This window comes from Epinephelus lanceolatus, chromosome 17 (genome assembly GCF_041903045.1).
Source record: "Epinephelus lanceolatus isolate andai-2023 chromosome 17, ASM4190304v1, whole genome shotgun sequence".
Taxonomy (NCBI): Eukaryota; Metazoa; Chordata; class Actinopteri; order Perciformes; family Serranidae; genus Epinephelus; species Epinephelus lanceolatus.
The window spans coordinates 27,051,455-27,073,014 of record NC_135750.1 but is presented as its reverse complement, the minus strand read 5'-3'; the positions used below and the strand labels follow the sequence as shown (position 1 = coordinate 27,073,014).

At 40.3% G+C, this 21,560-nt stretch overlaps 3 protein-coding genes across 4 annotated transcripts in view; 1 reads left to right on the top strand and 2 right to left on the bottom strand.

Annotated features, from left to right (window-relative positions):
• Positions 1-14,232, bottom strand: part of kif16bb (kinesin family member 16Bb) — a 34,513-nt gene extending 20,281 nt beyond the window's left edge. The window contains exons 1-12 of one of the 2 annotated variants that reach the window (XM_033612718.2): positions 13,977-14,232; positions 13,842-13,905; positions 13,652-13,762; positions 12,013-12,129; positions 11,127-11,224; positions 8,699-8,811; positions 8,468-8,610; positions 7,963-8,131; positions 3,575-3,703; positions 3,196-3,452; positions 3,010-3,075; positions 2,867-2,926 (exon numbers count right to left, since the gene is read on the bottom strand). In XM_033612718.2, coding sequence (XP_033468609.2) covers positions 2,867-2,926; positions 3,010-3,075; positions 3,196-3,452; positions 3,575-3,703; positions 7,963-8,131; positions 8,468-8,610; positions 8,699-8,811; positions 11,127-11,224; positions 12,013-12,129; positions 13,652-13,762; positions 13,842-13,905; positions 13,977-14,023 — 1,374 coding nt within the window. In that variant the 5' untranslated portion in view covers positions 14,024-14,232. The remainder of the gene's footprint in view (positions 1-2,866; positions 2,927-3,009; positions 3,076-3,195; positions 3,453-3,574; positions 3,704-7,962; positions 8,132-8,467; positions 8,611-8,698; positions 8,812-11,126; positions 11,225-12,012; positions 12,130-13,651; positions 13,763-13,841; positions 13,906-13,976) is intronic. The other variant, XM_033612719.2, reaches the window with a different exon arrangement.
• Positions 14,233-15,327: 1,095 nt separating this feature from the next.
• mad2l1bp (MAD2L1 binding protein) lies at positions 15,328-18,802 on the top strand. The gene is made up of 3 exons (XM_033613468.2): positions 15,328-15,745; positions 17,238-17,521; positions 17,628-18,802. Exons 1-3 carry the CDS (start codon positions 15,343-15,345, stop codon positions 18,153-18,155), a joined length of 1,215 nt encoding a protein of 404 aa, XP_033469359.2. The 5' UTR covers positions 15,328-15,342; the 3' UTR covers positions 18,156-18,802.
• On the bottom strand, positions 18,513-21,525 carry ephx5 (epoxide hydrolase 5). The gene is made up of 9 exons (XM_033613467.2): positions 21,259-21,525; positions 20,925-21,138; positions 20,659-20,839; positions 20,339-20,548; positions 20,129-20,258; positions 19,596-19,807; positions 19,329-19,437; positions 19,094-19,219; positions 18,513-19,013 (listed from the first exon to the last, which is right to left on the bottom strand). Exons 1-9 carry the CDS (start codon positions 21,279-21,281, stop codon positions 18,800-18,802), a joined length of 1,419 nt encoding a protein of 472 aa, XP_033469358.1. The 5' UTR covers positions 21,282-21,525; the 3' UTR covers positions 18,513-18,799.
• Positions 21,526-21,560: the final 35 nt, after the last annotated feature.

Below are 21,560 nucleotides of genomic sequence, written 5' to 3'. Positions count from 1 at the left end.
AAATGGAGGTTCCTCCCACCGCTGTGTTACAAGGGGACCTGAGAGGCTGGCTGGGGAGCAGAACTCCACAAGTGAAGTACACCTACTCACAAATCTGTGCGTGGTTGTGTGTGTGCATGTGTGTGTGTGCACATATACATATACCCCTGAAGTAGAACAACATTTCTCTTTACCCTCTTCCTGCCTTTTTTGTTCTCTCAATCTGTTGCCGTCTCTGTCTGGTAAGAGGCTGCTGTGGAATCCATCTCATATTAATTACTTTCTCTTTCCCACATGCCCTGTAACCAATCTGGGAAGCTGACGATGAATAACTTTGCATTCTAAATCTGCTTTGAATACAGAATTCAAAATTCTGTTTACACCGCTCTTGGTCAACTCGTCTCCTTACGGCCCAAGCAGAAATGTTAATCTAGCTCTCAGCAACGGCGTCATCTGAATTAAAACACAAAATATGAGACTTGAGGAGTTGGAGAAGACTGCTAGTAATTTAAAAAAACATGTACAAGGAGATCGGGAACATCCACTATGTGTAACGCCATACACTCAAGGTTGGACTATATCAGAACCATTCTGTTTAAAAACATGTTGAGGGCCATTCGATAAAAAAGGAGAAAGAAAAATCTACTTTAAATAAATTCCACAGATGTGATTAAGCTTTTGTTTGCAAAGAACGTGTGCTGAATTTTCAGATGGCCAACTTCAAACTGGGGCTGGATGTGCTTCTCTGTACTGAGCTGAGCAAAGACACCACCTCTAACGTCTGAGCAGAATGCAAATGCACAGGAAGACAAATGTCAAATCCATAAAGTCATTCATCAAACACTTAGAGCTTCGGCAACAACAGTGAGCCTGCCGGTCACCGGTACAGTGGCCTTTTCTCCTAGGTGTCACATTGCATCATGCATCATAACAGGTGTTCCGACATGAATGGGCCCAGCTGAAAACAAGGCATATTTTTCAGCTCTGCCGGTATAGATGGACAATGTTGCCTCCGAGCATAAAGCCATCACTGCTTGACCATGCAAACAGATTTACAACACTGTAACTTTAATTAATATGCCGGATAGTCAGAGACGAAAGTGCCATATGTCAATAATCAAGACCTCTTAATTAGGAGCGGTGACAGCTGCTAATGAGTTCCAATACACTGTCATGAATAAAAGGGCTGTCGAGCCACTAAATGTCACCTGCTAACCACTGTACAGATTCGGAATGTTAATTATCCAACACACTTATAGCCAACATTCATAAGTAGGGTATTCAAAAATTACGCAATGTCTTCTTAAATGTGCATCTTGACTCTGGTGCAGGATCTACAAGCCAGGAACACACAAATCTTTTATAGGCCAGATCAACACAACAGTTCAAAATCTGCTAAAGAGAATGCACTGCTAAGCATGTACGATGTACACAGGAAGTCATTGCATACTTTTCATGACTGGCACGCTTCGCAGTTCAATGCATAATGCAACAGGCTGCTTGGTGGAGTACGATGAGTCCCAAACAGATGACATTTGGTGTTATTTGGGAGGTTGGGCACAAATTCAACAGAGGAAAAAGTGTTCAGTGTAAACTCTTGGGTTGGCATACTGCGGCATTTTTTTTGTTGCAGCTTGGGGTCTTGTAAGAGGATGCTGCTGCCACCCTGTCCCAGCCTCAGAGAAACCATATTGGGTAGAGGGAGAAGGCTGCTCTGTTTCTTTTCTGTCAAACTCCACAAACACTGTCACACACACTTACTTCACGATCATTACAAGAGCCCAGCTTTTGGATGCCATTTAAACCTAAATAGATGGAAAATTAAATTTAAATGTCAGGTTGACTCTACTCTCATTACCCTTTCCACTCCATGAAGTGGCTGTGGGCTGTTCACAAGACTTGCAGTGACACCACCTGGCAGGATGTCTTTACTGCATGCAGCAGCGTCTGTCAAAACTGCTACTGAGAGCCTGCCGCTTTGTTGATGGATAGTATTAAAATTAATAGAGCAAACCTTCACACTCTATGCACTCTTCTGTTTTACTTACATATATCCTTCTGTGCCAGGCTTCAAATGGCATAATTTTTACATTATTCCTCACAAAATAATACATTCAATTTTGGACTTGAAAATGAAATACAAATTGGTTTTGTCACATTACTAAATTGAAAATGGGGGTTTACAAAACAAGGCAAGCAACAAAAACATAAGTAACAAGGGCACCTAACAAACTGTTGTCTGTCTGGAAACAACAAAGCGCCAAAGAATAGCACTGTGAATATGGGTATCTCACATTTTACTCTGAAATGTTTACCCAGCTCTGTACTAAAGAAAAATGCCTCGATGTCAAACTACAGAGTTTTGCTGCGAGTCTTTGGTTGTCTTTATAGTCCTATCAGATTAAATGAAAGTGCTACACCAAACTGGATCACAGGAATAAGGCAATTCATCAAGCCATTCTCCCCAGTTACTCCCTTGTTATCCTCCAGCTCATGTCCAAGAATCAAACACACAGTACCAGGCTTTTGTGAATCTAACTAACAGAAGTTAAATTGTCCCCAGGATGTCGGCATAAAGCTCACTTGGCCTCTTTAGCTGTGAGTTGAAAGAATAGTTTATTGAAACAAATGGGTGACTCTAACTCCTTTCGCTTGGGGCTAACAGTATTGTGGAGGTGGGTGGATGATCTGGTGGGTTTAGTCACATATGTAAGGGATGCAGAAAAACTAAGGGAGACATCACATTTTTAAAAAAAATGTGTGGTTGAATTTTGGATGTTAAAACAAAAACAACCACAGCTTGCAATGGTGTATTTTTTGTGGAAAGCAATGTCTGGTTTTCCTACATTTAAATACAATTTAATCTATGAATTGTACATTGCTGTACCTGCAAAATACTTTGAGTCTCGCCCCATTTCCTGGTCCATTCCTTGGTCAGTGCTTGGACCTGAGGGGGAATAGCAGGTGTATTGTTTACACAGGGGCCCATCAAACCTCCCCCCGCTTTCCATTTGGCAGAGGATGACTCACCCTTGCTTCATTCTGATGCAGCTCCTCCTCTACCTTCACGGAGGAAGATGGCTCCCCATGGGAAACCTGGAGTAGTAGTAAAAAGACAGGCCAACCTACAGTGTAACCTTTGAATAAAAGACTGTCAACATACATATTGTAGTATGCTTGATGGTTTTTTTATGCGAGCTTGAACACACATAGCACCTGATTGGCTTCTTCCAGCAGTCCTCTGAGCCTGGCAACCTCTGCCTGCAGTTCTCTGATCACCTTCACGCTGCCATCTTCGTTCACCGTGGGAGAGTTCACTATGTTCTTAGCCCGGCTGGCGTAGCGCAACGTGCTCAGGGTCTCCGCGTAGTTCACATCAGCGGGAGAGATGGCTGCCGTGAGAGGCCCCCGGGGTGGGAAGCGCACAGGTGGATGAGCAATGGTGAGATAGAACGTGAAAAACAAAAAAAGGACTATGTGGTTAACATTATTTTTAATCACTTATCTCACCATATGCAAGAATAAAGACAGGGGGACATGCACTTTTGGGAAACGGCCTGAAATGTGCTGGTGTCAGCTGATTTACAGAACATACTTGCTATCATAGTGGTCACAGAGTTTCCACCAAGGCTGTCTTTCAGTAGCCATGTCAGCACAGAGTCTCTGTAAGGAATGAAGAGCTGTTTCTTCTTTTTCGTCAACAGTCCTCCCACGCTGAGGTCAGCTGGGGGGGTCACACAGAGAGAAAACACTGACTCAATAAAAAACTGCAGTTCCAGTAAAATTTGTAATATTTTAACCTAAAGCTCTATAGATCCATTTTCGTGGTTGTGGTGGTGGTGGTGGTGAGGGGGGTGGAAGGGTCAGTATTAATCCTTAAAAAGTGTGACTAGTTCGCATTTAATAAAAACTCAATATAAACCTGGCCAGCTAACCTTGGCCAGTTTTCAATTACGTAGGTACAGAGCTCCAATTATATGGAACAGCTTTTGTGCTCAACTTCGCAGTCACTTCTCATTTTTGTTGTTTAAAAAAGCTCTTAAGCAACTCCTCTTGATGTAGTACAGTACTATGTAAATGAGTTATGATATAGTGTATGTCAACAGTGCAAATGTTACTGAAATTTCTGTTTTTTTAATCTCCAATTTTTCTTGTATGGAAATTGTTTGGGGGGGGGGGGGGGGGGGGGGGTTCCTCCGCCTCTGTATTTTTTTGTATCTCTAATATTACTTGTTTGGCAATTTAAAATTTTTTTTTTTTAGATATTTAAAAATATATTCATGTCTGTTTGTAAATTGCGGTAGGCAAAGATAGCCATCTTTAATTTCAGTGTTAAGTGGGGTCCTTTTACAAGCCCTCTGGTTTTCTTCCTCCCACCTGTTTATTTTCTTTTGTTATTATATTCTTTTTTCTCTCTCTCCCTTTTCTTTCATTTTATCATATGCTCAGATCGAGGTGTGAGAAGTGGAGGGGCGCACGTGACATTTGGGGCAAAAATGATTAGATATATATATATATTTTTATATATATATATATATATATATAAAAATATATATATATATATATATATATATATATATATATATATATATATATATATATATATATATATATATATATATTTTTATATATATATATATAAAAATATATATATATATAAAAATATATAAAAATATATATATATATATATATATATATATATATATATATATATATATATATATATATATATATATATATATATATATATATATATATATATATATATATATACACACACACACACACACATACACACAGTACAGGCCAAAAGTTTGGACACACCTTCTCATTCAATGCGTTTTCTTTATTTTCATGACTATTTACATTGTAGATTCTCACTGAAGGTGAAAATAACTGAAAACATGTTTTATATTCTAGTTTCTTCAAAATGGCCACCCTTTGCTCTGATTACTGCTTTGCACACTCTTGGCATTCTCTCGATGAACTTCAAGAGGTAGTCACCTGAAATGGTTTCCACTTCACAGGTGTGCCTTATCAGGGTTAATTAGTGGAATTTCTTGCTTTATCAATGGGGTTGGGACCATCAGTTGTGTTGTGCAGAAGTCAGGTTAATACACAGCCGACAGCCCTATTGGACAACTGTTAAAATTCATATTATGGCAAGAACCAATCAGCTAACTAAAGAAAAACCAGTGGCCATCATTACTTTAAGAAATGAAGGTCAGTCAGTCCGGAAAATTGCAAAAACTTTAAATGTGTCCCCAAGTGGAGTCGCAAAAACCATCAAGCGCTACAACGAAACTGGCACACATGAGGACCGACCCAGGAAAGGAAGACCAAGAGTCACCTCTGCTTCTGAGGATAAGTTCATCCGAGTCACCAGCCTCAGAAATCGCAAGTTAACAGCAGCTCAGATCAGAGACCAGATGAATGCCACACAGAGTTCTAGCAGCAGACCCATCTCTAGAACAACTGTTAAGAGGAGACTGCGCCAATCAGGCCTTCATGGTCAAATAGCTGCTAGGAAACCACTGCTAAGGAGAGGCAACAAGCAGAAGAGATTTGTTTGGGCCAAGAAACACAAGGAATGGACATTAGACCAGTGGAAATCTGTGCTTTGGTCTGATGAGTCCAAATTTGAGATCTTTGGTTCCAACCGCCGTGTCTTTGTGAGACGCAGAAAAGGTGAACGGATGGATTCCACATGCCTGGTTCCCACTGTGAAGCATGGAGGAGGAGGTGTGATGGTGTGGGGGTGTTTTGCTGGTGACACTGTTGGGGATTTATTCAAAATTGAAGGCACACTGAACCAACATGGCTACCACAGCATCCTGCAGCGACATGCCATCCCATCCGGTTTGCGTTTAGTTGGACGATCATTTATTTTTCAACAGGACAATGACCCCAAACACACCTCCAGGCTGTGTAAGGGCTATTTGACCAAGAAGGAGAGTGATGGAGTGCTGCGGCAGATGACCTGGCCTCCACAGTCACCGGACCTGAACCCAATCGAGATGGTTTGGGGTGAGCTGGACCGCAGAGTGAAGGCAAAGGGGCCAACAAGTGCTAAACACCTCTGGGAACTCCTTCAAGACTGTTGGAAAACCATTTCAGGTGACTACCTCTTGAAGCTCATGGAGAGAATGCCAAGAGTGTGCAAAGCAGTAATCAGAGCAAAGGGTGGCTATTTTGAAAAAACTAGAATATAAAACATGTTTTCAGTTATTTCACCTTTTTTTGTTAAGTACATAACTCCACATGTGTTCATTCATAGTTTTGATGCCTTCAGTGAGAATCTACAATGTAAATAGTCATGAAAATAAAGAAAACGCATTGAATGAGAAGGTGTGTCCAAACTTTTGGCCTGTACTGTGTGTGTGTGTGTGTGTGTGTGTGTGTGTGTGTGTGTGTGTGTGTGTGTATGTATGTATGTATGTATGTATGTATATATATATATATATATATATATATATATATATATATAAAAAATGAAAGTTCCTAATGAGCTCTTTCTACTGCCAAAGGGGTACTTGTGAAATCTTAACCAATCAAGAGTTCTTAATCAAAAACCAAAAGGACATAGCACTAAAGAGAAAAAGAAAGAAGCTAAATTATTTGGGGCCAAAAAGGGTGTATGTGCACTTTCTCATTAAAAAATAATTTAATATATGTCAAAATACTATTAATTACATATTGTCATCCATATGTTTGATGTTTTAATACTGAAGAGTAAATTCAATAAAGTTGGGACAAAGTAGGGTCATTTTTGGCTTTAGCTGTCCTGTTAAGCTAGTTAAATGTCACTTATGCCCTTCTCATTCTCACCCCTCGAACAACAGCGGTTAAATTCCAGCTACAATTTTATCAAGACAATATTTTCCTTCAAATGGTGAAAAGAACTATTTGAAATGAAACCAAACATAAAATTCTACTAGTCCATACCCAGTGATAGCTTTGTCATCTTCTACCTATGCATATCCTCAATGCCTATGTGCAGTTTCACATAGATTGACCACGTCAGTGAGTAGAAAAACGTGGGACAGACAGAATGACTGACTGACAGAATTTCCGTGATTATGTACAGCATACCATACCATGACTTAGTCATACCAATAATTAGAAAAAAAAACAAAACATTTGGCCACAGGGGGAGCCACAGCGATGGCGGTTAGGCCTAGATAAGAAATTAGCTCTCTAGCACCCCCATTTTGTTTGAAAATAATGGAGGGGTCCCCTCAGATTATGTGTGGTCATATGCCTACAAAGTTGCGTGGTGATCGGTGAAACCCTTGAGATGTTACACACCTTTATGTGATGAGCCACACCCTCCGCAATATTCATTGCCTTACAGAAGCTCAGTTTTAGTAAGTTTTCCAACTTTTGCCAAGAGGGAACTTTAGATATTGGTCCCTAGATTATGTTCACCGAGTTTCATGCAGATCGGTCAAACTTCCTAGGAAGAGATCGATTTTAAGTGTTTTTCAAAAAATTCAAAATGGCGGAAAATCTATATAACTGGAAGTTATGGGTTCTTGAGGCAAATTTGTTCCTCATGAGGAGAGGCATCTCTGTGCAAAGTTTCATGTCTCTACGACATACGGGGCATGAGATATGCCCATTCAAATTTTGCAATTTCAATCGGTTGCTATAGTGCCCTGCTTTGGCCAATTGATTCATTCGCATCCTCCCATGACCCTCTACCACTGTGCCAAATTTCATATGGATTGACCAAGTCAGTGAGGAGAAAAACGTGGAACAGAGACACAGACAGATACAATCACAGACAGAGTTTTCGTCGTTATATAGTAAGATAATAAAAATGTAAGAAAAGTAACCCCCACACTGCATTTTGTTTTGAAAACTTACAGCCATAGCACAGAATACAGTCATTTATCAATATCTGTTACTGAGCTGACCTGCTCAATACTAGATAAAGATGTGGCATCATGGTGTGTAAGTCAAACTGTAACTGCCATTTACCCAAAGCTGAGATTACACTGCCCAGGGTGGCGAGGGATTTGTTGATGTTGGCGCCTTCCTTCAGCCTGGTGCCTGTGGCCCGCGTGGCATTGGCTCTCTCACTGCCTGCCAGGTCCACCAGGTGGATCTTACTCAGCGTCTCACGTGGCAGCTCTGTGTCAAAATACGCCTGTGGCATGAGAAAAAAAATCACTGAGCAATCTCCGTCTAGTTCAAAAGGGGCAACATCACAGAGGAATACTGATGGGCGGGCATTACGACAAAAGTGCTACTTAAGATCTAAAAAATAAAAAGGCCTTTGAAGACTGAAAAAAAAAAACCCCTAAAAACAAAGAAAATGATCATTACACAAAACGGATAAACAAGGCTAATTACAGCTCTTGAGGGATGGCCTTTACTAACACCAAAACAGTTTGCAAGGAAACTTAAGAAAAAATGTTAACTCCAATTCAAACTGCCAATGTGAGACAGGGCAGCGAGGACGCACTTAAGCACTGCAGCTCACCTGAGTGAAGCTGATGGTGAAGATGGCGTGAGAGCGGCTGCTGAGGTCATTCATGCCTGTGCTGGCTGTGGTGCGTTTGGCATTGCCAAGAATGATCAGGTCCTCCATGTCGCTGTGGTTGTGTGCCAAGTGCTTGGACAGATCTACACACAAGTTGTGGTCTGTATTACATTTTCTGCATTACACACAAGCTGAGAGAGGCACGGGATGGAGAATAAAGCCCTGCCTTACTCTCTACGTAGGGCCCATCCCTGGGGTGCTCTCTCACTCTCAAGCCTCCATCTGCGGGTGCAGTTTTCCTCTTGAGAAGGTCCTGCACACGTTCATTGTAGATCTCCAAATAGCTGGGGCCCAGACAGAAACACAAATGCAAAATTTGGTCTGAGATTACACACAAAGCCACATGAATAATGAAGGGTTTCAGTGTTGATATGTGAGTGGCACAGCACCAAATGAGAACAAAACAAGTTGCTATACTCACCGTCTACTATGAAAAGAAATGCACAGGAGATTTAAAGCCAAATTATTGTGCATATTGAGCATGCATTGCTCTGCTTGCATTGGCAATGAATAAACAAACACATGCAAAATAGGTTTCGGCAGAGCACTTCAAATCAATAACTGGGTGTGTGCAAGAAGCAAAAGGACTAGTCTGAGTGGGTGATTCAAAAACAATGCAAGGCATGGAGCAATTAGGCTTTACGGGAGCGTGACAGTGATGAAAATGGTAGAGACCGCATCATGTGGATGGAGCCATTCAGGTTGTTTTTCTGGCACAGAGTTGAGAAGTCAGACGGGTTACAATATTAGATGGTTTCTAAATGACTTGAAGCGTAGCTACTATTACTACTATAACAGCACAGGAAGGATTATAAGGCCAGTTACATACTGTGTGATTCAAACTATGAATACAAAACGTATGATGTTTTATAGCTATCTGCACAAGAGAAACCAACAACAATCAGAGGTTTCATTTATGGGCAAGTGAAACTATGACCATAGGAATTGACAGAAAAAGCTGACAAGTGGTAGATGCCATGCCAGGAATCTCACACATGTCCTATCCCAACATTCCTATAAGTTTAATTTCTTTAATGACTCATAATCCTTATTTAATCATGCACTTTATCAAATTTGTTCAGAATTTGGAGCCCCATGAAGTCGTGATTGGTGAACTACTACATGAAGCCTTACACTGCTATTGTATGGTCACTAAATCTATGATATGTGTATCAGGGATATCAAAGCATTTTTAATAATTACCATATCTTGAACCAAACATTTGAAACACATCTGTGTTTTTCATGATGTCTGCAAGAAAACGGTGACGGTGATACTTTAATATCACTGACAATCACACTTTTTGGAAAATGTATTTGGAAGACAACGTGTAACTCGCACCTCTGCTGGGTATATACCAAAAAAAAAAAAAAAAAAAAAAAACAGTACAGAAGGTGTAATCTGTCAGAAGCCATCCCGTGGTCATTTTCAAGCTATTCAACATTTCTAAAATGAAGCCGAGCCAGTCACATCACATCCAATTCTGGAGTTGAATTAAACCCAAATAATGTGCCAGCAGCACACATGATACCAAATGGCTAAATAATAGTTTCACAGTATCTTGATGGGCTTCAAACCCTCAATTTTATCTCCAAACATAATCATTTAGGAGCAGAGCTGGGACATGTAATCATGAAACAATTGTGCTGAGACTGGATATCACCTAGGATCTTGATTATAGTAATAAACCTTAATGTTGTCTTTTTCTGATTTTAAATGACTTCATTACGGTGAAGTCACGCAATTTTCTGAAGTTACATGACCATTTTAGCTCGGTGAAATGAACAATGAAGGCCTTTATCTGCACGACCATCATATCTAAACCGAGACCATACTGCTGAAAAATACAAGAAAGAACATCAAAAAACAGGAAGCAACTCAATAACTGAGATGGCGTTGTTTATGTCATGCTTCGTCATAAGTGTGACTGGAGGCCTAGTCACTGTCAGCTGGAAGTAGATAGCTGCAAACAGTGCGTTTGTTTTTCCCGTGTGCATCATGACACCTGTGGTTACACTCATGAAATGTGCTGCAGCTCTAAGGAGTTTTGAAATAATGACAATCAGGCATGAACTTGTTTCTGCGTATTTTTGCACCATAGTTTTTTGACTGTTTTCACCTTTGCATCAGGGGTATAAGAGACAAACTGAGGCCTTACTGTTATATTGAAATGACAGAAATCAGTCTATTTGAAGTCTTGATCCCAGCATGGATTCTTTGTAGGCTGGTCATATACATGCTTTTTTTTTTTTAAACACACTTTCCTCAATGAGTAAAATGGTCTTAGTGGTGCTGAAAAAAGGCTTGCAATTGTAGGCTCTCTTAGTATTAGATCAGAAAACAACTCAAAGAGGAGCATCATCCCAACATAAGCGACAGTAGCTTTGGATTTAATGCTGTTACCATTTGCCACACACCAATTTTTCCTTTCCAACTCTATATAAGTACCAAAAAAATTGGTCAGTCCACCGCCTCTGCTAATTTCTAAAATTCTCATAAGCAAAATATTGTCCTGGAATCTTTTAAATTTTTATAAGTTTGTTGATTGATTGAAAATAAAAAGAAGAGTTACTGCAGCACATATATGAAGGTCCCTTACCTGACCTCTGTGCGGAATGACACGGCATCACTCATGCTTCTACGAGATATCTCGCAGAACAGACCTTCACAGATCCGTGGGATTAACCCTTTATCTTCCTGGCAAATTAAAAGGTAGAAAATGTCACGTTTAGAACTTTTCAGAGCTCAAAAAGATAATGTTATACATAGTGTTACTTTTACATGACAATATCATTTTTGCTCCTATTATGTTCTCTTAATTTGGGTGTCAATGCTATGCCGTGACCACAAGTCAGCACATGCAAAGACTGCTGAACAACACAAACAACAGCTCATCTGATATGGAGTTACTGAAGCATAAAAGCAATTCCACTCCGAGCTGCATGCCCTCTTGTTTTAATTACAAAGTAACAGATAGTAAGCATTAAGAGCCATATATAATTATCTGGAATGTTGACAGCAGCTTTGCTGATGACCTTGCACAAGTCTCCTGGTAGACAAGCAGAAAGCTTGCTGGTAATGTGAAATTTCCATTGCTGCGCAAGGTGAGGAGAGAAAAGCTGTGGGTTGCTGGCCTCATCACATTTGCTGATTAGTGGGGAGAAACATGAAGATAAATGGGAAAGACAGGGAGCGATGTGTGATGAGGCTGCCATCAGTTAGTTTCTAATGTGGTGAGGAGTCACTGCTCTGTGCACACTTGGTTAGGACTGCTGAAGTATTCTGCACTGTAAGCTCTACAGTGCTGTGAATATTGTGACATCCTGGGTGTCCGTAATGACTGAGGGGCTTATTTACAGGGCCTGTTTGAGATGCAAGTTGGAAATGACCCACAGATGTTTATAGGATAGCTACCTCTCAAGATAAATTAAAAATGGCCCTTTAACCTGAGTGAGAGTGCTGAGACAGCTGATAGAGAGCCTTACTGTATGACCCATCATGGTGTAAGATTTTCCTGAACCTGTCTGGCCATAGGCAAACACACAGGCATTGTAACCCTCAAACGCAGCTTTCAGGACATCAGACCCCAGGTCATGAAAAATCTGAAGCAGCAGAGAAAAAGTTAGTTAAAATATCAGGTCATTGTCCCACACTACAAAAACGTTATGCAAAATGTTACAACAGATGGTAGGGGAGAACCGGGTTTATCGTCACATTTTATTTTAATTTTGAATCCCTCAAAAACTGTATCCTTAACAGATTCTCTTTCAAAGTATAATGGAAGCCTAAAATGTCAGGTAGGAACGCAGTGACTTTACCCTCCTTAAGCTTATTCTGTTTTAAAGATATGTGGATGAATATGGATGAATTTAAAAAGTTAAATTCTAGCTCATGCATCAAGAGAGCATAAGCAGGAAAAAGCTTTCCTTCAAGTTTTTCATCCTTATATAGCATTATGAAGAACAATATCTTCCCTGAAGAGAATATGACAAGCATCCCCATTTGCAGTTTTTTGCTAGCGACCAAAGGTGGATTTATACTTCTGCATCAGCTGTGCACAGAACCTACGACGTAGCCTCGCACATGGCCTTCACTGTTGTGAGCATTTATACGTGTGCGGTGGTCTATCTGTGTCGCTCTGAAACACAATTTAAACATGGCTTAATAACAACAAATACAAACACCAGTACACAAATCAGCTTCACTATAACTCACAGTATTCGCAGACAAAGCATTTGTCTTTTGCTGGACACTTTTTCCCCACAAATACAACATGCTAATGTTAATAGCACAAGCCTATGGCATTTTACATTGTGTAAATTATCTTAGCAGCTAGCGGACATTTCCTCTACTCATGTGAAGCCAGGGACTAAGCAACATTTAACAAAGGTAATGTTACAAAATTCAGCTCCATTACAGCTCACAAGGTTCACCAACAAAACAATTGTCTTTTACTAAAGACGTTTTCCAAACAAATATAACATGCTAATGTTATTAGCACAAGCTTATGTCATTTTACGTTGTAATAATTAGCCTGGCGATTCTCTGAGATTTCCTCTACTCATATGAAGCCAGAATAAATCACACACTAGACTTAACATGTTATTTTGTAGGGGCTTTATTGTCCTCACAATTTATTGTTCCTTATCTGTGAAATTAAAGTAAATAAAACTTGTATTGAGGGAAATGGTTTTCAGTTTACAAAAATAGCGAGGTCTGCATTGCTGCAAGGTGTAGTTACATTTCTAGGGAAGTGCACGTTTGGCTATGACGTAGGTTACGGCATCTATTTGACTCAGAAGTATAAATCCTGCTTAAGCCAACAACAACCACATGTTGTAGCCTTACTAAGAAAAAAAAACTTCTAGAAATATGTAAATCTAAACTTTAGCTCGCTTTTCACGCCAATAATTGATATATAATGAATTCATTGTGTGTATGCCTAGAAGAGAAACAACAGTGGGAGCTAGTTACACTATGACATTAAAAAAACTATAACCTTGTAGGTGACCTCTGACCCCAATTCTGAAAGTTTCAGTGGGCTACCAACATGTTTTAACAGGCCACAACAACAGCCATGTGACAACCAGCCCAGTTCTCCCCTAAACATAAGAATACAGATACCCTCTCCTGGGATGTAAATGTGAGTCTTCCTCTGTCCGTTGAATCATATGAGAAGTCATAAGAGAAGGTCTTCCCTTTGCCCTTCAGCTCGTCCCCTCGAAGAGGTGAAGGCTACAATTTGAAATACACAGCCCACTCTTAATAAAAACTTAATTAATTTAGTATAATGGCGTTTTGTGTGATAAAATACCTTATAAATAGATGTAGAGTTCCCCTTCATTTGAATTATCACCTTCGATGATAACTGCTTTTCTCTGTGGAGACGTGAACGTGAGTGGCATCAGAGTTGATTCAGAGAGACAATAACAGCAGTCACTCTACCTACCTTTTGTTCAATGGACGGGCTCGGACCGCGACTCGCACTGACGCCATTACTGATCAAAATCAGACACAACACATTAAACAGACAGTTTTCTCAGCCGGTTTTCTCCTGCTTTGAAAAAGAAGTCCGCCTTTGGCGTGAAGACATCCGCGTGAATATCAAGGCAGCGTAATTTCACACCTAATTATCACACCTGGGGCCTGTTGCTGCCTTTCTCGGTGCACTACACAAATTGGCCACTAGGGTGTAGTAGCCTGCGACTTAATACATTTTTTATATTTGCTCAATCCCTTTTATTATTTATTATGTGTTATTATACTTATTTTGATTTATTCAGGGTGCCTGCAGGTATTTAAATAATCTTGAGTGTGAATTCGCGAGGTCTTAATTGCCATGAACATTTCTATTTAATTTCATTCATCCATTTATTTATTTAAAGTCCATATTTCTGATTTTTCAGATCTTTAATACTACCACTGAATCTAAGTGTGTCTTTTCATTCTATACTTATCTGTTGGCAAAATGTAGATTAACCTGACTTACTCTGTTAACTATGTCCCTACATAACACCTACATCTACACTGGACTGCATACCTTTATACTTACCTGCAATGCTTGAATAAGAAAAAGATGGATTCTCCAGAAATTAGTGTTAAATTTGGATATAATGATCTTGAAAATGCCATAAGCGTCCGATACCTGTAGACCCCGTTTTTGCACTCAATTTACAGGCAGATGTCTCATTTTCTGTTTATCTAAAAACACAACTTTGTAAATGTATCCACTCACAAATGGAAAGTGACTCAACCAAACTTTACACACTTAACTTTAAATTGTATATGGAGTTTCTAATCAATAAACCCACTGTACTGAAATCAACATGTATCTAATGTGTCCACTGATTTGAATATGTCTGTCAATATGCTGCATTTGACACTCACGGAAAAAAAAAACCGACAGCAGGACTTGAAACATCGCCAAGTTGTTCCGCTTATTGGTCTCGTGGTAAAAGCGATTTTAGGCCGTCAAACGTTGACTAAAATTTTCTGAAAAGTTATGTAAGCTTGTAGTCTGTGTTGTTATATTTGCTAATATTTTTAGTGTTGGGTCTGTTGAAAAAAAAATGAACAATTAAAGCGGTTATTTTAAGGTCTCATTCGAAATAATATTATTTAGTCAGTGACGTTCAAAACTGTGAAAGCCATGAAAAACCTACAAAGCAAACCTTTACACCTGCGAGAATTAATACATTTCTGATTTATTGTTCTGGACATAACAGTCGGAGGAACAGTACTTTAGTCGGGGAAGTTTATTTTTCGAATATTTCAATGTAGCCTGAACACGGCATTGCTGTCGTTCCACGTTTCCCATGATGCAGTGCGGCCAACACCCGGCGGGGACATTCAAAATCATGGCAGAAGACTCTAATATAATAAAGCTAACATCTAACTCAGAATGCGCGGAACATACGTCCACTATTACCGGCGGAGACACCGGGATACCGAGGCGCCTGTCGTTTCCGTCAGAGCCGAATATGACCTGTAAAGTCCTGTCGTTACAAAATGTTCCCGAAGACTCAAACTCACACCGACCGTCTGCGGAAGTAGCCGAACAGTTCTCACCACGGACCGTAAACACAAGCGTTAAAGCGAAAAATGAAACGGAATTGAAAAATGCCTCCACTGAAAATCGACTCAACTCAAAACAGCATAGTGTGATTAACACTGAAGACAAGGAAAACATCATTATGTCCTCCACAAGCAGCACTCCAGGTTGGTTACCGGTGTGGGTATCCATGTTTTCCAGTGGGGACGTTAAAACACATTTCCTAACTGTTACACGTTTCTCAGATCCAGCATGGCAGATGAGTGTGATGTGATAGGTTATAAACATAGTGTCCAGTGTCTTAATTCTGATTATTTGTAGCTTCTCTGTTTTTTAACATGGTAAACTGAATATCTTAGAGTTTTGGATTATTGTTTTGGTCAAAACAAGACATTTAAAGATGTCATTCTGCACTCTGGGAAACTATAATGGACGTGATTTACTATTCTCAAGTTACTTTACAGATATATTTATCTTATTCTGCTAACAAAACATTAATATCAACAAAGCAAATACGATTACACTATCCAGCAGTATATATAGTAGATAACACGAGCCCCATAACCAGCTGTATTAAAATGCTGCTTACACTTGAAGGCATCAATAGTTATAATCCAGTATACCCTGATATAATACTGTATTAATCTGCACTTAAAGGGAGACACCACCAAAATTAAGTATACCAATGTTATTTTCATAGCCAAGGAAAGTTCAATCAATATTAGTGAACATGAGCTACCTTCTTTCAAAGCCAGAAACCAGATATGATAGTTTCAAACTTGTGATGTCAAAGTATAGGGAGCTGCTCCATTGACAATAAAAAAATCTTATATTGTAGTGTTCTCAGTTCTGAAACAGAAGATGTACCTATATACTCAGAACATTCCTCTGGGTGCTCTCAGTGTCATCTATTACATTTTTCACCACTGATTGTCTATGGAGCAGCTCCAGACCTCATAACTGTTGATTTGGGAAAGAGAGGTTCACGCTTACTAATATTATATAATTACTATGATCTAATACTGTGAGACCATAGGAATAACATGTACGTAAGGATGCCTGATATTGGATTTTTTGCTGATATCCAACATGCCAATATATAACAACTTATTTGGCTGATAAGCAATACCAGTATCAATATATCCACTTTTTTACCAGCTAATCTTAGTGATCATTAAGTCTCTTCTGTGGTGGAATTAACATCATATTATGCATGCATACTCTTATACTGATGGCCCACCAGCAGATGGAGACATGAGATATGCTTTTCAATGTATGTAACATTTATTCATTGTGCAACATTAAAAAACATATTGGCCAATACCGATGATGTACCAATATTATCAGCATTTTGGCTGATTCCGATGACATGTCGATATTATTGTGCTTCTCTACATGTATGAATTCTGAAAAAGGCTGTAGTTTCCATTTAAGCAAACCTTTGAGTGCAGGATTGTTTATTATGCTTAAGTAGAGGATCTGAGTCATTCTTCCACCTCAGCCAGGCAGTAACTTTATGTTAAGTTTAGGGGGAAAATGGGGACAATGGCTGTATTAGAACACTGGCCCTGCTAGATTTAATTATTTAACTAGCTAAAATTGAGCAAAACAGGCCCATTGCTCACCCTAATGACATTACTGTGGTCTGCATTTGGACAGAAAACACCCAAGACGAGGACACTTCTGGTCAGAGGACTTTGTCGGATTCCAGCGTGACTGCCAGTAAACAACACAATGACAGAGAGGACAGTGATTCTGAGGTGATGAGAAGAGCGCGGGAGGAAGGCCGTGTGAACGTGGTTTTCCCTGGCACTGTGACTCAGGAAGGCTGCTGCCGCTTCGTCAGCGAGATCCTCAAGTGCGTTCTCTACCAGAGACAGCAACTGCCCATGACGTACGACCAGCTGGTTTACTCCCAGAAGAAACAGCAAGCCACAATGCAGGTGAAGGGGAAAATGAAGTGTGCAAGCATAGTGTACAAATGCTCATAAATGAAGACTGTGGATTTGAGATTAACTAAATATGTTTGCTGAATGTTTTACTTTTCAGGATAAAGACACAGTGAGTCGGAGGCCGCCGCAGTCTGCAGACATAGATGGGCGCAAATGTCAACAGACTCTTCAGGAGCTCGAGGAGGTGCTGCAGCAGCTGGAGGTGCTTTTTTCCCTTAGCAAGGTGCCCCGTGTGCTGCTGCTGATGGGTGGCTCCCTCGTCCTCCCCAAAGAGCTGTATGAGATCAACATGGAGGCTCTGGTATTGGATGGTGGTGAGCAGTGTCTACGGGTGTCCTCATGCTTAAGGCAACTCTTCCGCACTCTTTTTGTGGCTGACCTTTTGTCTGACACCAGACCCGTTCGTTTAATGCCTACCACAGTTATGGCACTGGCTCACAGGGATTGCGGTGTAGGTTGGTTCTGCCCTAAACTGCAATTTAAAGTGCCAACCCGTGTAAAGAACCAAACTATAGCTCTGTCTACTGATCCCAGCACCTGTAAGGAATCAAGGGCACAGGGGTCAGACTGGCAGGATTATGTGTGGTTTCAGGCTCCAATGACTATCAAGGGCTTTGGCAAATGACCCAGACAGTTGGGGAGCACATAATCTGAGCTTGGAGCTCTTTATCTGGAGCATGTATACTACAGTACTATACATTTTAATGGTGGTTAATGTGAATTTTGAACTTGAATTTTGAATTGAATTGTCCATATTTTAATGAATTATGAGTTACATTTTTTTCTACTTGAAATTAAAAGTGTCACTTAAAACAATAGTTGGTTTTTTGACTCAAGCAGTGTAGTGTATTGTAGTCTTCTGAGGCTTTGTTAGTATTAAATTTATGACAACATTGTGCATTGTTTATGAATAATGTTTTACATGTTTTGCATAAAATATCACTAATTTTTAAGGATGTTAAACACAGCACAGCACACATAATATTGGTGCAATATGTTTTTAATAGACATAACTGAAAAGGTCTACTGCATTATAGTGCTTTCTCTAATCCAATCTTTGGATACATTGGAGTGCCAGTATCATCTGTGTTTATGTTTACATGTATTGAAATCTGAAAAAGATATTTCACAGTGCTGCAATTTTGGAGGCAATCCATTGCTGAAATGATTGTAGCATGAACACAATCTTAGTAGCAAGGATTTGTGTCCTATTTGGAATGACCAATCACAAAAACACAGCTGCAATAATAAAGAACAGATGTACCGTAATTACATTTGTCTGAGGCTGAACTCCACTTTTTTGACAAACTGGAAAATATCTTCAGCTAGCAGCTGGGGCTCCTCAAAGGCAGCAAAGTGACCACCTCGAGGCATGAAAGTGTAGGAATAGATGTTTCGATACCTAATTGATGCCCATGACTTAGGGCAGTGCATCAGCTCCCCAGGGAACGCTGCAAGTCCAGTGGGCACAAATATTCCAGTCCTAAAACAAAATGGGAAACTCTATCAGAGTTAAAACATGATATTGATATGTCTTGACAGTATGAGCATTTGGGCACATACTTTGCATCCACTCTTTTGTCAGGGTTGCTCTTGAAGTTCTCTTTGTAGAAGCGCATGGAGGAGACGATAGAGCCTGTGGTCCAGTAGATCATGACATTTGTCAAGAGTTCATCCAGGCTGAACTTCCTGCACAGATGTAGACATTTATAATTACAGCCAGCAACCTTGCTGAATCTATTGTATCATCTCTAGGCTGGAAATAGCAAAAAAGGCAAAACTGAATTTCCTCTTGTACCTGTCCAGGCCACCATCCACCAGATCTCTGTTCTTTAGATCAGTCCAGGTGGAGAACTTCTCCATGATGTAGGCCGCCAAGCCTACAGGAGAGTCATTCACTCCACAGCCTGTAACCACAATTTAAGAGACATTAACAGCTGGAATATTTGCGTACTGAGACTACAAAATAGTATGAGTAGTTTGCCTTTTTGAGGCGGTTCCTCTGACCTATAAACAGTGACAATAACACCCTCAGACTACGTTTCCTGGTTGTGTATGTCCCCACCTGCAGTGTCTGGTTTAGTGGCCTGGATGTGTAAGTAGCCAGTTTCCCTCAGGATGTCCCAGACATTCTTTTCAAAGTAAGGGAACAACCGGCGAACATCTTCCCGAGTTAAGCCCACCAGGAAGGGCAGATAAGGACCAATCATGAGGGACAACAAAATTTTGAACCCCCTTGTTGACATAAACATGTTTAAGTGGAGACCTTTCACACACCTGGGAAAAAAAAATTTAAAAAAATCAATGTTACCGAAGCTTTCAGATCTTACAACATTTCTATATTAATAACAGATTTGCAGCTATTACGCAAGTTTTTATCATGTTTTTCTTTTTGGAAAACTGTCCTTTATTTGAGCTGGCGATCCAGGAATTTGCAGTGTCAGTAGCTTTGGTCAATTCTGCACTTTGCACACAGCAAGCACTGTTTCACAATGTAAGTTAGAATGTCACAATACTCCCTTTTAAAAAAAACAAGTGGGTGGTGGAAATTCCACTGCGATGATAACTTGTTTGCAAGAGCTTGTTTTGCTGTCTTACTGAGGCTTCATCTGTGCCATGTTGGTGGTGATTAGAGAGCCCCAGTCCCCTCCCTGCAGATAGAACTGGGAGAATCCCAAACGTTCCATCAGTGTCAGGAAAACTCGGGCAGCAGCGAGACTGTCAAATCCTGAATAGACACAGGAAAATCATCTGTAAACATCTGTTGCTCAAACTTAAACACATACAGATTTATTGAGAATTGTCTACCTTGTTTGCGAGGGGCGTCTGAGAAACCGTAGCCAGGGATGGACGGGCATATGACCTCAAACGCGATGCCACTCTGGTTCTCTGTGAGAAGTGGAATGATCTTGTAGAACTCATAGAAGGAGCCGGGCCAGCCGTGAACGAGCATGAGAGGCAGAACCTTCTGATTCTCGCGGTACGGTGGTCGCACGTGGATGAAGTGCACATCCAGTCCTGCATTGAAGCACAAGCATTGATGTGCAGACAGAAAAAAGAAAGTGCATGTAGTGATTATTACTCTTCAAACAAAGCAAACCACTTTGATTCTGCTCGGGGCTGTGTACCTTCTATTTTAGTTTTGTAGTGTGGATACTTGTTAAGCACTGCCACCTGCTTTTTCCAGTCAAACTCGTGTCTCCAATAGGAAACCACTTTCCTAAGATAAGTGGAACTGAAGCCATAGTGGAAGCAGCTATCTTCTAAAGGGTCAGTGAAGCGGGTTTTGTCAATGCGCTCATGAAGATCCTGTTGAATAAAAGCACTATAGGTTACTACACACTTTTAATTTGATTACTGGTGATGAAAAGTTACTGAACAGCTCAAAAAGGACCTTGATCTCCATATCTGAGGTTTGCACTTTGAAGGGATAGATCTTATCATCCATTGTCAGGGGCTTCTTCCCTGCTCCCCACCATCCTTCACCAAGAGGAATGCTTTTGACTTGTCTTCTTTTGTACACCACGTATGCCAGTATCCCCCCTGCTGCCACGGCTGAGCCTATTAGGAGCTGCTGCTGGAAGACATCCAAGCCACAGAAAGTTTGCCTGCAAAGTGTGGGGGAAAATATGAGGGGGGAAACTCACTGGGGACAATCATAGCTCTGATGTAATTACAGATATTTATCTATATAAAGTTTGAGTAAAAGCTCATAGAGGCCTACTTACTTCAAAACCTGCAGTCGTTGCATTGTGCAATTCCAAAGGTGAGCGCCCACACAGGTGATTATTTTGGACCTGCCTGCGCTGGGACAGAAGTCAGAAATGTTTCCGCACTTCAAAAGTTTCGCACAAGTACGTTAAAACCCAGCCGCCATGCCTGTCAACAACCTTGTTTACCTCCTCTTAAGTGTGCCTTTAGGAAATGTTAGAATTGCAAAGTAGAAAGGGAAACTGTTGAATTGAGCGATGTGGAAAACGAACACACTCGCGACTGCTGGTGAAGCGAGAACTGGCTCGTTGTGGGAGGG

Bases quoted from the DNA above. Each gene is read 5' to 3' on its own strand.
- mad2l1bp (XM_033613468.2), top strand. From the start codon at position 15,343: ATGATGCAGTGCGGCCAACACCCGGCGGGGACATTCAAAATCATGGCA. The intron at 15,746-17,237 runs GTTGGTTACCGG...GCATTTGGACAG, and splicing joins CTCCACAAGCAGCACTCCAG to AAAACACCCAAGACGAGGAC. The intron at 17,522-17,627 runs GTGAAGGGGAAA...TTTACTTTTCAG, and splicing joins AACAGCAAGCCACAATGCAG to GATAAAGACACAGTGAGTCG.
- ephx5 (XM_033613467.2), bottom strand. From the start codon at position 21,281: ATGCAACGACTGCAGGTTTTGAA. The intron at 20,259-20,338 runs GTAGACAATTCT...GTGTCTATTCAG, and splicing joins AGACGCCCCTCGCAAACAAG to GATTTGACAGTCTCGCTGCT. The intron at 19,808-20,128 runs GTAAGACAGCAA...TTTTTTTCCCAG, and splicing joins ATGGCACAGATGAAGCCTCA to GTGTGTGAAAGGTCTCCACT.